At 42.3% G+C, this 17,623-nt stretch overlaps 1 protein-coding gene across 2 annotated transcripts; it reads right to left on the bottom strand.

Moving 5' to 3' along the window:
• Positions 1 to 64: 64 nt before the first annotated feature.
• Positions 65 to 17,431, bottom strand: rnf122 (ring finger protein 122). 2 transcript variants are annotated; one of them, XM_080765972.1, is made up of 6 exons: positions 17,091 to 17,431; positions 10,815 to 10,971; positions 5,277 to 5,322; positions 5,137 to 5,178; positions 2,931 to 3,013; positions 65 to 2,275 (listed from the first exon to the last, which is right to left on the bottom strand). In XM_080765972.1, the coding sequence occupies exons 1-6, from the start codon at positions 17,113 to 17,115 to the stop codon at positions 2,161 to 2,163; spliced, it is 468 nt and encodes a 155-aa protein (XP_080622098.1). In that variant the 5' UTR covers positions 17,116 to 17,431; the 3' UTR covers positions 65 to 2,160. The 2 variants fall into 2 exon arrangements, with proteins under 2 accessions (XP_080622098.1, XP_080622099.1); XM_080765973.1 differs by having other exon boundaries at positions 2,931 to 3,010.
• Between the last annotated feature and the right edge of the window lie 192 nt (positions 17,432 to 17,623).

The following is a 17,623-nucleotide window of genomic DNA, read 5'->3' as shown; positions in this document are numbered from 1 at the left end:
CACTGAGCAAACAGACAACTGGATTTTATTTTTGTTTGAAGTCAAATATATTTACATCCTTTAAATTACAAAATGTGGAATGTGGTCAGAATGTGAGAAAACATTTTCCTTGTTCATGTCCTGCAAAAACATGTCTTTTTTTTGGCACATGGTCTCATGTGAATTATAAGTCTGCACTCTCACCTTTAATTCTGACATTTAATTATAGTGCAGGTGCCTATCTGGATCATGTGCTTGGTAAGGTTGTGCTCAATTTTGGCAGTGCTTATCTAAAACGTTGCTGTAAACCCACAATCAAGGAATGTAAAACAGAATCACCAGCATCCAACGCAACAGAATTCTGTTCTGTGTAAAAAATAAGTGGTATTTAGTTAGTTTCTCAGATGAATTCACACAACAACATTAAAGTGCTATGCTACCATTTGCTTTTCTCAGACACTAAAAGTAGTTTAGAAGATTTACCACAATTGAAAACAGTAGACCTGGTATGGTGCTTTTGACACCCGCCACACCTTGGTCTAAATATTTTGGACAATAATGGCAGCCATTTTTTTAATCGCTTGTGAATTCAGAGTGCAAATACATATACAATTCAGTCAACACATTTCAATCAACACATTTCAACCAATAATAAAACTGTTGGGGTGCACAAAATGATAAATTCTTGGGAGCTATGTAACGAACCCAAATCATGTAAAAGAGCGATAAAGAAAAGAAAAGTCTGAATAACATCAGATTTCAGAGACAAAATAAACTGGAACATCTATAATCAAATTGAGGTGGGCACCAGTATGGATTTCCCATATCAATATTAGTTGGACTTCTCAATACAAAATCAATAATTTGATTTGTGAGAAATGTAGCAGCACTATTCCATTTAACATTCATATTTAGCTGAAAGTTTCTTTAGCCATGTTTAGCTTCAACCAGTGTAACTTTCACCAAGGTTATGTTATTTATGGGTTTTTCACATCCTCCAAAAACTCTGTCCGAAGCTTTTGGCCAGTACTGAATTTGATACTACACTTCACGACAATCAGTAGTGTCCCTGTCCCAGACTCCCAGTTATATATTATAATAGCTATCACCATTCTGGTCCATTCCATGTGGGTGAAACCCATTAAATAGTCAGCAGTCTAACTAAAATGTCTTCTTTTCTCAGATGTTAGTCTCCCTGTGATACTATCTGTTCTTATTGTGTTCCTGGCAAGTTCACAGAGTGCACATATATCTGCATCAAATGTGTAACAGAAGAAGGTAATCAATTCAATGTGTTGTACATTTTGCACAGCTTTGTTGAATGCTCAATTCTTATTACTCATTCATAGTATTCTGTGGTCTGTCATTTCCTGATAGCAGACTGCTATTCTCAATAACAGACCACTACTCTGCTTATGTTGCTATAGAAGCTAATAATATATTTTTCATATCTATTTTGTGTGAAATTATTGATTTTGCTCGTAAGTAGCCTTAACTTACAGTGAGTGATATAAATTACCTTTCAGGGGGGTCATTTTCCAATACTGCCTGACAGTGCCCGTACATTTGACATTATCCCATACAATATTGCATATTGCTCAAACAATACTGATATCATAACATATGGATGCCCACCACTAACACTCACACAGACACACACATATGCGCACGCACACACACACGCCGGCACAGACACGCATGCACATTTTCTGAGAGGATCACTGCTTTTTGCCTCCGAGCAATCAATCCCATTCTTCCGCACCCCTCCACATCCATATGGAACATTACCTCAGAAGCCTGGTTGGAGACAACAGGGCACTGAGGTAGAGATGTGAGGGTCCGAGGATGGAGGGCTGGGCTAGTCGAGGCGGAGGGGGGGGGGGGGGTGTCATTGAAAGAAGAGTGGTACGGTGATGAGTGAGTGGCTGAACACAATCCCTCAGACGCCACAAGGTGTCGCATCGCACCATCTCAGGACTGGTTGCTATAGGCAACCACATCCCTCAAGAGTCTTCCACGGGCGGTAACTAGGTTACCACCCCAACTCCAGCAGGGTGTTTTGCCAGCGTGGGTTGAGGGGGTGGGGGGTGTCTTTCACAACATAACCAACCTGGGGTCGGCCTGCTCAGTTCTGGCCCAGCCCGGGCGGCGTCCCACCCAGGCTGGAGGGAAGCTACTGGGTTACACCAGTTCGTCTAGTAGCGTCCCTATGCTGTGATGCTGCTCCGGAGGGCCAGCGATGGGCTTGTTGCACATGGGACAGACACAGCGCACCTCCAACCACTTCACAAGACACCTGCAGCAGAGCACGAGAGAGACGGTTACATAGTTTATGGGTCAATTCAGTGGTTCGAAACATGGGGTCAGAGGACCCTCAGTGGTCCAAGGGTCTACAGCCAAATTGCTTAGTATCTACCGGTAAACCAGTTTAACCAGTTTAACCCAATATACATTGGCTATTTGAACATTTGAAAATACCTAATCTCTTCACAACGCGTTACATCGCTCAAATGTGTGTTGTGAGCTTGTAGATCTGCTATTTTCAGAAACTGTCTCACTCATGCTGATTATATAGGAACATTTGAAGGGAGAAGTGATAATTACCTCCACATTTTTTCCTCCTGAAAGGTTCAAAGTGGCATTGAATGAGTCCTCGTTGTTGACAAGAGGAAATTCTGCCCAGAAGTCTTGTTCTTTGATTAGTTTTTTTGTTTAAGAATACAGCCCAAATAGGTAACCTCTGACTGCAAAAACTAAAAGTACTTTAACACACTTGATAAGATAAGTAAAAGCAGAGAATCCTCTGGCAGAAAAGACATGCCACGTTCAAGACAAACTGGACCGCAGACCTGTTTTTGGTTTGTTAGGTCTACATTATCATCACCACACTATCATCCGTGAACTGCTGACAATGTTGGACAAAAGCATTCTCATGTGTGTTCTGTACTCACTTCCTGTGAAAGGCATGTTGGCATGGCAACACTCCCAACTCGTCTTTGACTTTGAAGTCTTCCAGGCATACAGCACATGTCTGCTGTTGTGTGAGCGACAGACAAGGAACAGGTGAAAGAGGGAGATAGATATACATTACAATAACATTTTGTTTTTGAGATTTAAAACTGAAAGTCCCATAGCCTTATTGCAGGACAGAATCAAAGCAGTAGAAGGCTATGGACCAGAGCTAATATGAATAGAGACGGCACCGGATATCTCCTCCCATCCACATTAAGTTGCTCAAAAGCGCATGGGCCGATTTCACTCAGGAACAGAGTGCATTCTGGGATGGATTTGCCCCAAACTCATGAATGCGCTGGCCGTTGACTATCATTGCACACGTTCACGTATAAAACAGCGGCGTTCACATATGAAACAGCGTTCACGTGTCATCGTGAACGTGCACAATGATAGTCAATGGACCAGCGCGTTCATGAGTTTGGCCCAGTGCTGCAATACCAAATTCGGCCACTATGTCCATTTCGCCTCAGGGTTTCCTCCGGGTGCCGTCTCTATTCATATATACTCTAAGGAAATACCCCACCCAATTGTTCAGCATGAAGCCGCTCAAGTACTGAACTAACTCTGCAAGCTATGTATCATTTATAATTATTATTAATTGTGTTGCTTTGTTCCACATATACACAGAGCAACTGAAGGAAAGGGATAGGTGCTGATGGTTATAAAAGATTGCACTCGTTCTGGAGTGTCGGTCAGAACACAAGGATGAGGCAAAGTATGAAGTCCAACCATTTTTTCCCCCAATCCAATAAAATAAGAATGTAAACGCAATAACCCAAAGTACAGATTCAGCACACCGTGGTTACATTCACAGGTTACTAATAATATTCATCATACAGTGGTTACGTTCAGGTTACAAAATCAAGCGACCACGAGGTGGCCACTGTAGCAGGTGTTGGCAATCAAACTCAATGATGCAGAGCATCGGTAAATATAGATGAAATAAACATTCATTCCAAACTCCCTAAAGTTCTAAATATAGCGAGGGCTGGACTTGTAAGAAATCAGCAAGATTTGGCTTTTGGTGACTAGTTTCTGAATTTTGGTGTGGTGTGCCTGTTAGGTATGGGTATAAGGATTTCAAAAAGCTGTGCAAACGTGTTGGGTGTTTGCACAAACAAATATTGGATACGTAGGTATGGTTGAAAACCAAAATAATTGATAAAAGAGATTTTCAATGGATTACTGGTATGTTACTATTGGGTGTGCTAAATAACATACTAATTATTTTAGGATATGCACGTCGTAACTACTTTTTGAACTTTGGCATGGTGTTAGGTATGGGCATAATAATTGATAGAAGAGATTTTTTTTAATGGATTCTGTTACCATTGGGTGTGCTAAATAACATACTAAAAGTTTACGGAAAACGAACAACTTGAAAGGCATCGGTTTCAAGATGGCGTCCATGATGGAGCTGCCGTGACCTTAAAATGCTCCAAAAATCTCTTTTATCAATTATTTTGGTTTTCAACCATAGTTATACATATCCAATATTTGAGCCTGTGCAAACAGACCACTAGGGGGCGCTCCCAACGCGTTTGCACAGCTTTTTGAAATCCTTATACCCATACCAAAATTCTGAAACTAGTCACCAAAAGCCAAATCTTGCTGGTTTCTTACAAGTCCGCCCGCTAATAACACAAATAACACGTTTGATACGTGTGTATGCAGAACGCATGTTCTGTGTTCTGTCTGTTTGATGGCTGCCTCAATGCTTTTCCAATGGGAGTCACATGGTTTGACCAAACATTTGTGTTTGATGGCTGTGTTCTGCCCATCAAACACAAATGACAGAACACAGAACATTCATTCTGAATGTGTGTATGATGACTATATGACTTCCATTGGGAAAGCATTGAGGCAGCCATCAAACACAGACATAACACAGAAAATGTGTTCTGTCTGTGTTTGCGCTCTGCTACGCTCTCTTGGACTTTATAACAGCACTTTATGTTCAGACAAGCCTTGCATTGTCACAGTTTTATTGATTTGATTGTTTGATCGAATACTTCATTGACAGATTATTAACAGTATAGGACTATAGGCAGTCAAAGGTTATGCTAAAATGATGACACAAAAAGCCCCAGGGGCTTGTTGTATTACTAGTTGCACAAATACATACACAAACATTATTCTTACCCCATGAAGATTCAGCTTCTTAGGATCCCCTTTTAAAACCACCTGCAAGAGCAACACAAAACTATGTTATAAAGATGCCCTATTAATTGGAGCCTGGGGGCAGATGTGTTCATTGAATTCAACAGACTCCTGTAGCTTACCTCTCTGTATCCAAAACGCTCACTCTGTGCTTGGTGTCGTAATTTACTGCAGATAAACAAAAATAGGTCAATATTTAAGTTAATTTACAATCTACACCACCATTCTAATTTAATACAGTGTGGTGCCTTTACAGGCCCGTGGCTGTGTAATTTATACGTACTGTATGCTTCGACATAATGAATGACCTTCTCAGCTACCCAGTACCCATACAGTACTGTATATCCTTCAAACTACATACAATATGCATGGACACATGCATGCTCAAGTGCACAGTGCAAGTGCAAGTCCACACATTAAATAAGATCTCTGTAAAAAGTTAAAACATACATTGCCTCACTTCCTCAAACCCTCAAGCATACACACACACACACACACACACACACACACACACACACACACACACACACACACACACACACACACACACACACTGTTTCTGTAATTTTACCCCCCCCCCGCCCACACACACACACACACACACACACACACACACACACACACACACACACACACACACACACACACACACACACACACACACACACACACACACACACACAATGGATATGAGATCTTTATCAGCCTGGCAGGCTGTATCTGTTCAGTTATTTTTGGCTCCATGTTTCGGAGTGTTTTTACACAACTAAACATAGACTGATGTCTGTCACTGTCTGTGGTTTGGCCCAAAACAAAATGCAATGTGAGCACCTGAAATGAATGATGAATTTAGCTTTAGATGCCCAAGAAAATAAGAACTGAGTCACCGCTTAAAGTATGGGGAATCCGGAAATGACAGTGTATTTGTTATTATTTCTCTCTCTTAGTTTATTGTTTGCGCTGATTGCTACAAACAGTCTTCAATAGAACAATGTGAGGATATACGTCTGACATGAGCGGAGGTTGTTTCCCATGCCTGGAAGAAGATCTATAATGGGTGAAAGGGGGTAAGGGGCTTTGGGATATTTCTGTTCAGCTTTTGTAGATTGATTACTCCAACAGAAGTCCATGAAGAAAGCCCTAACAGAGCTTGTTAACCGCTAAAAGACATACTTCATTGTATGACATATAGCAAAAATAGCAAGCCTATGGGCCCTACAAGCTCACAAAGTGTCGCATCATGACGAGTTGTGAGCTTGTATATTTGCTATTTTCCCTATTTAAACATATACAGTATATTATTATTTTTGAACCTGGTCTAAAGGAGAATAGCATTTACCAGCATTCATTTGATGAATCACACTCTCAATGCTACCTTGATGCATTCATGGCAATAGAGGTAAAGGAAGTGAGTCATCAGACATGATTCACATGCAAGTGCTTCACATGAACTGGGACAGATCCAGCTTTTTCTGACACTGTCATTGGACATCTTTTGACCCCCACCCAAACCTTTATTCTTCCAGGACACAACCTGGTCATAGCAATAGAAATATAATAACCTTTTATTCAGTCACAGCCTACACAAAGATCTTTCTGTCTCTTAAAGCAGAAAGAAATCACTGGTGTATTATCCAGGCTTTTTTATGTCTTTTTATTGATAGTTAGACAGTAGAGTGTGACAGGAAATGGGGGGAGAGATGGGGGGTGACACGCAGCAAAGATCGTCGGGATCAGGACTCGAATTGGAAATAGGATTACCAGCCTAGGTGCCCGGACCGCTAGGCTGACCCTGGTAGGAGACTAAATTGAGTCTCCTACACTGACCGATATGACCTGTCATCGAATTATTGGTTTAGGAATGGGACAAAACAAAAAAATCGCAAGGATATATTCTGGATATGTCATTATTTTTGGGGTGAACTACTCCTTTAAGGCTGTGATACATGAGGTGTCTTTTTTTATCTCAGCAACATCGCAGCAATAAAATATGAAGTCCAGGTTGCCAAGAGACATTTTAATTACTTTCCCCCCAGTCTCACTTTATTCCTCGGTAGTGGAAGTGTTGCCCAGGTAATATTGACAGAAACATCCTGACCTCCATGTTCAAGCATTTCCCCCCTCTGTCAGCTGTAAAATATGATCATGTCATTGTGTGTGTGTGTGTGTGTGTGTGTGTGTGTGTGTGTGTGTGTGTGTGTGTGTGTGTGTGCGTGCGTGCGTGCGTGCGCTCGCGCGCGTGTGTGTAGCTTACTGTAGCCTCGGTACCAGGCTTTAATTTTGCATTGGCCACTCTGGTCTAAAAGTGGGAGTCAACCCTTCCGGGTGGGCGTCACTCCAAATGATGTGACGTAGCGCTGCACTAGGGGGGAGAGGAGGAGGGGCCGGGGGTCGGGGGGTGACTGACAGATCGGTGAGATCCAATCAAGGCGTGCGCAAATCTCTGCCTCGACCCGCCCCTCTAGACCAGAAACCTAACACATTAGCTCAGCCTCAGGCTAAGCTTACAGTAATATAACGTTGACGGCAGCACATCTATTTAGCCTGATGCGAAAACTGGAATCTAGATTCGATTAACCACATGAACCATAACAACCCTTCAGGGCATGTCCTAATAGGTGAACATTCTGCAAAGAATATGCAAACCTTCTGAAAAAATAGCAGATCTACCAAGAGTTGTGAGCTGGTACCTGGTAGATCTGCTATTTTTGTTATTTGACCATGTTACGAGTGTTAATATTGTGTGACTGTGTGGCAGTGTGTGTGGGTTTCATGTCGGTTTATGTGTGGGGTTTGTGTATGAGTTTGAGTGTTCACTTCCAGGTGCTGACCATTTCCTAATTGCTGGTTGCCAATCACCACTGCTTTGAGTAATAGGCTCTGTGTGCACAGAATAACTCTTCCTACTTCCGGGCCCCTTCCCTAATTCCTTCAAGGCTCTGTTCCATTCTGGTCAAACAGAGTCAGGGTGCTGCTATTGTGCATGTTAGCTTACTGGAAACACTGCTACACCAGTGGATCTCAAAGTGTCCTTGAGTAGGGTCCAAATGTGGTCGTTATGTTGGTTAGACAAGACATACTAACAGTCCGACAGGTATTAGTTTGACAACACCGTCGCTCCCGACATGGGTGGCCGGTTACAACTAACCCGTGGCCGGTTAAAACTCACCCTTGGCTCCCGACATGTGTGGCAGGTTAAAACACAACACAACCCGTGAGGTTAGGTTTAGGTTTGTGTTTTGGGAAGGGTGTCGGACTAATGCCTGTCGGACTGTTAGTACGTCGGACCAAACACATGCACGATGCACTGTTCCAGATGGCCCGTACGGGTCCATTTGATTCCATCAGAGTTATGGGGGTCCTTGAAATTAAAAACTTTGAGAACCACTGTAAACTAAATGCAGCCAGTGGCCTGGGATAGGAAGAGTTATTCTGTGTGCATAGAGTTTGAAGAGACTACTTAAACCTTAAGGCCTTCAAACTTGTGGTCGCTGGCAGAATTTGAAGTAATGCTGTCCACCCACACATGCACTTTGTTTGGTTCTCTGTATTAGTTTTGAGTCTACATAGACATCTTGTTATGTGAGGTCACTGTTATGTGAGAGCACGTTATGTGTTGGTTAAAGTGTCTTTAATTTTATGTTGCATCCCTTTTTTCCCTAGACTGGGACATAACAGACCAACAATGAAGTATAGGACCTTGACAGCGGTCCTTGGGACGCGGATAAGTGAGAGCCAAAACCTCAGCTGCATACCAGCTGCATTCCAACTGTATTGTGGTGGTGACATCATTTGTTTTCTGATATCTCCGTCTCTGGTTTGCTGCGCTCTTTGTTATTCTCAGAGTGTGTTGACACCCTTCCATCAACACATGATCAGTGTTGTTCAAGTTACTTTTAAAAAGTAAAGAGTTATAGTTATAGTTACTTATCTAAAAAAGTAACTAGTTACTTTACTAGTTATTAAATTATGAAAGTAATACTTTCAAGTTACTTTACTTTACTTAAAAAAATTATAATATAAACGATTTAAAAGAAGGTTTTTTGTTCTGTCGCACAGTAAGAGAAAAGACAACTCCCTCCTAACATTATGAAATGTAGTGGAACAATAAAACATGTTCAGAAATTTTGACAGGCATCTTTATTGTAGCCTCAACTCCTTCAATTTTTTTATAATAATCAAATAAAAAATGAGTCCATATATCTGCAGTGGTAGAGAGATATTCTAATTCATCAAATGTATTTTTGAGCTCATCTTCCATTTTAGAATATTCACTGTTCAGGTATTTGGAAAATGTATTTCTGCACATTGGCCCTGCTTTCACTGGTATTTTGCTGACCAGTGCTCTGAAAGGAACAGACTCCACCATTGAGAGGGGAAGCATTTCCTCAACAACATAGGCTACCTAGCAATCATTTTGTCAAGTTGACTCTTGGTGACATGCTACTGTGGCGATTGTCTGTTTTGGTGGTGTTGGTCCATGTGAGTCAGCCTCATGAACTGATTTAAGATGCTATCTTAGATTTGCATTGCTCTTCTTGGCTGTGGACAATGCTTTCTGTCCGCCACATCATTTTCATTTTCACCTCATGTTTTTGTCGTCCTTTACCCGCAAGTACTCAAAATAATGCTTGTATTTCCAACCCACAAAGCATCCGATCTCGCTGTTATCCACATTTGCCATTGTAGCGGGTGGTAATAATGTTTGTTCAACCGGCGTTTTCTGTGTATGCGTTACAAGGGTTTGTGTGTCTGTGTTTATCACAGCCATGAGAGTAAGACCCGCCCTACTCTGTCAGACTGTCTCTGATTGGCTTACCCTGAAGTCTGGCCCTACGTTAGCCAATCAATGACCTCTTTTGTGACGTGCTTTGTTCATGTTAGAGTGAAAAGCCATGTGGGCTCAGAGGCTAGTATGAGAGCACAACCTGTCAACAGAGTTCAACACAGAGAGCGCTCTCTCAGCAGTCAGCACAGAGACGACGGGGACACTTTTCACTTGGATCACATAAGTTGACATAATAACATAATAACGCGGGTAACGCAAGCAAAATAACTATAACGCCGTTATGGAATGGGGCAATGTAAAGCGTTAGGTTACAAGTTACTGCAAAAAGTAGTTTCGTTAGGTAACGTAACGTGATGTAAGGGCGTTAGTTACAACTTACAAGCTTACAAGGCTGCTACAAGCTAAAGTGTCGCATCGGCTATTTTCAATAAATAAATAAAATTCAGATTTTCTTTTTTTATTATGACATATTTTGAATAAAGTTGTTTTAATCTTTTGAAATAATACAATGGATCCCGACCCACTGTTTGGAAACACTGCCTTTGCTACACTTAAGTCTGTCGACACACACGCACGCACGCACACGCACACACACACACACACACACACACACACACACACACACACACACACACACACACACTGTATGTCAGGCTGCTTCCTGCAGCCTCACATCCTGTCCCTCGGACACAATCATCTCTTCAGCACATCAGGGAGTTCATTGTCAACTACAGGAGAGGTTATACTCTTCCTCCTCCCCCACATCATCTTCCTCACACACACACACACACACACACACACACACACACACACACACACACACACACACACACACACACACACACACACTGAGTCGTCCTGTTCCTCTCACCTGATGAAGTAGCAGCAAAAGATGAGGCTGAGAATGAAGACGAAGATGCCGGTGCCGAAGATGACCATGTAGATGTTGAGGGGCAGGTCCTGGAAGGTGATGGGAGGCATGGTGCACGACTTGTTGGAGTAGACCAGTCCCAGACCACAGAAGCACCCTGCACAAACACACCAATAATACATATCAGACCACTCGCCGTAAACATCCACAATATAGACGGCTAGACAAACAACACACACACACACACACACACACACATGCACGCACGCACGCACACCGCATGCACTGAATGCTCATGCCCATGGGTATCTGCGGGACGGGTCAGAGTTACAGCTGTGTCCAGCTCCAACTGAAACCAAACAATGCAGCCTCATGCACACACAAAGGCACACATGTAGAAAACGTATTGAACTAGAGACACAGAGTAATTGCGTGTTTCAGCTGTTCTGTACGTTCCCTGTTTCTTCCACTTAATCCCTACATACTTTTGGCGTAAAAAAATACGTATCATTTTGGGGGTCCTTTGGGGTTTGAGAACTAGGACTGATTTAGAACGCATTTGAGGCAACGGACTTGTAATTCATGGCAGACCACATAGCCTCATTTGTTTCTGAGTCTTTCACTCACAAAATCCATTAAAGTCGAAGGACAAGGTGATAACGCTCACAGATGAAACATCTATTCAGCTTTTTCAGTCTACTGAAGTTCTTCTGTGTGTGTGTGTGTGTGTGTGTGTGTGTGTGTGTGTGTGTGTGTGTGTGTGTGTGTGAACTTTACAGTTTATAAAGAGCCATTCCGTTGCAATAAAAAAAGGAGTGAAAATGATGGCAGACTAAAACATTTGAAAACATGAGATTGGGCATTGTTTAAAGGCCCTACAGGGGGGGTTGCTTATGTGTGTCTGCGCACTCTGCGGTTTTCCTGCCCTGTCCTGAAAATCTGCAGCATAATTAAATGATCTGAACCCCACATTCCTTTGTGCAAGTAAATTTTATTGTTTGCAATGTTATTACATTCCACAAATAAGATATACAACGTCAAATCGTAAAAGAACCACAGACTCCACCCTCAATGAAACTACACCATAATAACACATTTCTTCAAGAAAAAGCTGAAACTTCCAGCAAGTAAAGAAATTGAAGATTATTGAACAACATTCTACTGTAGCTGTCGCACATCATTGTTTGTCTACACATAGTCTACTCTACAGAATACAGACAAACATTCTGTTTTGCTTTAGTAGTGTAAGAGCCATTTGAGCCACCATATTGTTTAAATTGTCATTGTAATTTGTCAATCAAGTTCAGGTTGCCATGGTTACAGGGAGGGTATTTAATCCTGGCCCTAATCAGGCGCAGGTGTTGCTAGTAGCAGAGGCAAACAGTTTTTAGACTGTGTTCTGATGACCTGTATCCTGTGTGTGTCGACGGTTTATTTATGTTTATTTGTATGCAAGAGTATAGGACTTTGAGCAGAATAAATATCCTCTAATATAAACTCAGTGAACGTTTGCTCAGTTTCTGGAGCACATGTCTGAACTTCCTCGGCAACCAGTCCAGTATCACCCAAGTATAGGGACTTGGGCGTTACAAGTAGCATTTTTCTATACCTGTACCTTATGTCATGAATTTGTCCCTTAAAGTAAAGTGTTACCCACACATCTATGTTGCAAGAAATGAGGGCAACCTCAGCGACGTTTCCAGTTTAAATAAATGTTTCGACATCTGTCTTCAAAAGTAGTACCAATGACAGCAGAAATGCCTGAAGTGAAACTCCTAAGGACTGTGGAAGTTGGATCATAGTTGAAAATCTATGTATGTAGAAAAATACTTTTTTCCCCAAGTGAATCTCTTAGTTACCCCAACAAGGCCAACATTGTTCTTTGTTATAGGTGAAGTATTTATAAAGGTTGCTGTTTCCATTTGGCTAAATGAGGCATACATATCAGTGTTGTAGAGAACATGCACACAAGCAACCAGCCAGTATAGTGCCTAAACTGAATACCGCTTTGTTAGATGTCCTTTATTATCCACAAGGGAAAATCGTTTGTCTAATTTCAAAAAGGGTCTTTAAAGTGAAGCAATGTCTCCACACTCAAAGATGTGGGTGGCTTTGTTCACAAGCTGCACAAATACAGTAGTATACTAAAGATTGGACAAGGAGGTCACACCGTTATTTGACTTCTAAACATGGGATAATAAAAGCATCTTTCTTTTGCTTTTCCTGTGTGTGTGTGTGTGTGTTCTTTTTCATGAGGTATATTATCTGTGCAGAACTGCTTCAAGGCCAGGAGTAGAGAGGTGGAGGTATTTATTTACCTTTAAATTCAACCATAGGCTAATATGATATGTAAAGTTAACAGAAGATAAATAATTGTTAGACAAGACAGATAGATGTTTACCGTATGCGTAATATTATTGACTGAATTCCAAATAAAATAAGTCAATTAAAAAGGAAATCAGAGAGTACAGAATACACCGCCACAGTCTGATGTAACACTTTCCGACGGTGAAATACGACTACAGCATTTCACACCTTTTCCTCAAAGTACTTTCACTCTGGGTGTGTTCTTCCACTCATCTCTTTTAGATCTAATAACGTATACCAAGGAGGCAACATGTTGACTTCTCCATCACCTCCGAGTGTCTCCTGTAAGTCGAGGATCAATATCCACCGTGCCCTTCGCTCCATTCACTCAGACTTCCTCCTCTGCTGAAGTGCACTGAGCTCTGGGCCGTGGCTTTGATTTGTTCTACTAAATGACTTCACTCCATGGGAGGCTGCCGGTGGCAGGGACATCATCGACGGGAATATAATGCCCGGCCAGACAGAGACAATCAGACGTGTCAACGTTCTTGTGTGCCGTACAGTGCATGCACATACAGACATACTGGATTCTGTAAATGAACATGATTATACATAGATAGAAGAGCGTCATTTTGGCAACTGGAAGTGTGGGCACCTAAACATTGTGGGGACATCAGCGTTGAGTTGGCAATTTTCCCCAAAAAGTTAATAAATAAAGAATTTGGGATAATATTTCTACAAATTGCTACAAAACCTGTGGCTAGCCAGTCATTATTGGCGTCAACAAGAATAATAAGTAGGTACTTGACGAGCCATGAGGCACATAGGGCCTATCTCCTATCTTTCTGTAGTGTGAGGCAGCTCAATGTACGGGTGCATGCTTTTGGTTAGACATACCATTGGTCCGATATCTCAAACCCTCACCCTAACCTCCCACAGGGCAGCACACCTAAACATAACCTTAACTCTTTCCCAACCCTTAACGCACCCCTCACCAACCTTAATCCGGTCATTTTAACACACCCCTCACCAACCTTAATCCGGTCGTTTGGACAAGTACATCCCCTGGACATCACTTAAGTATGTCGCAGGGACTTACCCTAGCCCCGATACGTTCCCTCAGTCCCTATGCTCATTCTGTAGCTCCGAGATGAGGTCACGAATCCAAGCCACCCCATTGCGTTTCAGAAACAGCGCATGGTTTCCACAACTTACGCTGCTTACCCTTTTCTGAGGATTTTATCCAAAAAGTGAAGGTCTGATAAGGAGCTAAACTAAATTTAATTTAGGAACGGCCAAGAAAATCCAAGTCTCGGCATCAAACGAGCGTTTTAATCGCTTGTTTAGTCAGCCTCTTCCTTGTTTTTCAAGGAAGTTGAAAAGCTTTAGCGTCTCCCCGGCGCCTCCCCTGGTCGAATGTGGAATTATTTTTCCAACTGACTTCAGTTCAGTCGACAACATGCACACGCACACACACAACTTCCTTGAAAAACAAGGAAGAGGCTGACCAAACAAGCGATTTAAACGCTTGTTTGATGCCGAGACTTGGATTTTCTTGGCCGTTCCTAAATCAAATTTAGTTTAGCTCCTTCACTTTTTAGATAAAATCCTCAGAAAAGGGTAAGCAGCGTAAGTTGTGGAAACCATGCGCCGTTTCTGAAACCCAATGGGATGGCTTGGATTTGTGACCTCATCTCGGAGCTACAGAATGGGGACTGAGGGAACGTATCGGGGCTAGGATTTACCTCCAATCCAACCCTGATGCTGAGTGCCAAGCAGCAGAGGTCCCATTTTTCAGGGGCTTTGGTAATGACAACAAGAAGTTGAATGGTAAATGTAGGTCTGATAAAGATGTACTGTGCAAGTGTGCATGTTCAAATCATGTATACTACAATACTTCTGATATTTTCCAAAATTCTTTATTTGTTTCAAAAATAGCCGATTTAACATTGAGGTGCCCACAATGTTTAGGTGCCCACTTAAATTACATATCTCATTTTCTGGCCACCCTCACTGTGAGGGTGACTATAGTCTATATCTTACGTGTGAGGGCCTCACACATAAGATATAGAGGACTGAGGGGTAGACAGAGAGGAAAGAGAAAGATAGACACACTCACACACAGGTGGAGATGACAGAGGCAAAGAGAAGAGACAGAGAAGAGTGAGTAGCATTTCTGTGTGTGTGTGTGTGTGTGTGTGTGTGTGTGTGTGTGTGTGTGTGTGTGTGTGTGTGGGGCTCCATTAGTGCGCGTGCGTGTGTGGCTGTGTGAGCACGTATGAGTGTGTGAGTGTGAGAGAGTGTGTTGGTGTAGGGCTGCAGGCTAATCATCAGTTCACAGCTGATGACACAGGTCGCCTATTAAGCCTCCGCAAAATAATGCCCATTGCCTATTATATTTGTGGTATGACCAGGTTGTGCAAACCAAACAAAGAAAATCAATAGTTTTTGTGTCACGTTTTTCGTATAAATTAGCCCTTAGACTCAGACTTGAAATGTGGGTCATGAGCATGAAAGCCTGTGTGTGTATGTATCGTGTATGTGTGTATGTTTGTGCGCATGGATGGATGCTCACATCTGCCTCCATCTTTGTATGCTATGAAGACCGCTACGCTACATAGTAGATGGAGAGGAGCCCCGTAAGACCACTGACCTATATCGGCAGTCTCTCGGGAGGCAGTGAGGCACCCATGTTGCTATGGCATCGGGACAGAAAGAGGATGTGTAAAGTTCTCATTTTAGGACACAGAACCTGACACAGTCACCCTGACTCCATTATAAAGTGTCAGAACAGAGCTGCGCGTCAGACAGCTCCTAGAGAAGCCTGGTGGGGGTTTGGTTTGGCCCATATACTAAGCGCTTCACACACAACGCTTCGGCTGCTTCTGTTGCTCGCGCTCCAGGCAGAACTTTCTATCAAATATTCAGCAGTTCACAAGGGGAAAGTAACACCACAGCTGCTAGTTTTCTTGCCAAAAGTAGGTTGACACAAACCTCCCATCACATACGCATGACACGGCAATAGATGTGTCACAGTGACATGCACTGGAACAGAAAGATGCACGCCGTCTTCATCACTGGCGCACACCGTTTCTATACTGGGCTATGGCTTGCTGATATTTAATACATTATTTTAGTAATATGCAATTGTGCAATTCTTGTGTTTCTGTATGTGCACGCAGACACGTGTGTGTGTGTGTGTGTGTGTGTGTGTGTGTGTGTGTGTGTGTGTGTGTGTGTGTGTGTGTGTGTGTGAACTGTGCACTCTTCCCCCTCTGAATAGGAGAGTTGAGCAGCACAAAGGGAGTAATTGTTCTTGTCTGGACACCATCAACACTCCACTGGTCACTTGCCATGGCTGCTGCACTCAACTGGGAGGAAACAGGCGCAGCACTAATCCATAATTTTCACTGGATACAACTGAACGCCAATTTTCGCCAAGTGTGAATGAAAGCATAACACAACCAGTACCACGAGATAGCATCTGAAAACGGCACAGATCGATCACCTGTTTAGTCTTTTGGAGACGCGCTGGTCAATTAAAGCTCAGGACTCAAATTCAATATAGGCTACTAGTCCAAACATTTTGGTGTCACTGTTCCTATCCTATACAAACACAATGTTGGTCACAAAATAGATTTAAATAAATAGGTCTACTAGCCTACTTTGATATATAGACTTACTAAAAAAAGAGAGGATACAGTCTATTAACACTAAATATTACATCCGTGGTAATGTACAGCAAACAAGGCTATTTCATTATCATAAATGTAAATGTAGTCTATATCTATTTAAATTATGATGAAGTGCATGCAGCCTATAGGCTAATGCAGGTAAGTGGCCTAATGCACGAATTCTAATCTATTTTCTACATTAGATCACCAATAACTGAAAATGACTCCCATACTCGTCTAATTTGTCAAATATGACACGGGCCTATTAAAAAAAGCACAATAAAATGATGCTCACCGTTGCACCACTGAAACGGGTGCATCAATGCACCGGAGAGAGTCCTTGATGGGATCCGAGTCGTGTTTATCAACAAGCCGGTGGCTGGCGCCAGAAGAGATGGGTAGTCGGACCGTTTTGCCAAGGAAGGGCTCTATAATAATGACGTTCGCTCCGATTCTAATGGTGAAGAAGGCAGAAGCTCAATAGCCTATTGTAGGCCTTAATAAGGATAAAATCTTAATAAGGTAAACGTCAAAGAAGAATGGGCTATGTTACGTCTATAGCTATTGCAGACTGACACACGTATACCGTCTAAATTAAAAAAGGGAATGATGGGTTCCCCGCTGCGCACAGTTGACTCTATTATTATTAGACGGCAAGAACACTGACCTAGCATCTGTGTTGAAAACTGGAACACTGGCTCGATTTTCCTGCTCCCGCCCCCTATATTGACACCCGATGAGACCAATCCTCAGCTCTTGTTCACTTGTGTTGGATAGATGGATGGACTAGTGTGGTGTGGATGCTGCATGTGCCAACTCTATGCCTGT

Source organism: Protomyctophum bolini (genome assembly GCF_963924005.1).
Source record: "Protomyctophum bolini genome assembly, chromosome: 6".
In the NCBI taxonomy this organism is placed as follows: domain Eukaryota; kingdom Metazoa; phylum Chordata; class Actinopteri; order Myctophiformes; family Myctophidae; genus Protomyctophum; species Protomyctophum bolini.
The sequence above is the reverse complement of the archived record's forward strand: the minus strand, read 5'-3'. Positions and strand labels throughout refer to the sequence as shown.

Coding starts and splice junctions, on each gene's coding strand:
- rnf122 (XM_080765972.1), bottom strand. CDS start 17,115: ATGCACCCGTTTCAGTGGTGCAACG. Junction 5,323..10,814: donor TTTTGCTGCTACTTCATCAG/GTGAGAGGAACA, acceptor GTTTATCTGCAG/TAAATTACGACACCAAGCAC. Junction 2,276..2,930: donor CAACATGCCTTTCACAGGAA/GTGAGTACAGAA, acceptor GCTCTGCTGCAG/GTGTCTTGTGAAGTGGTTGG.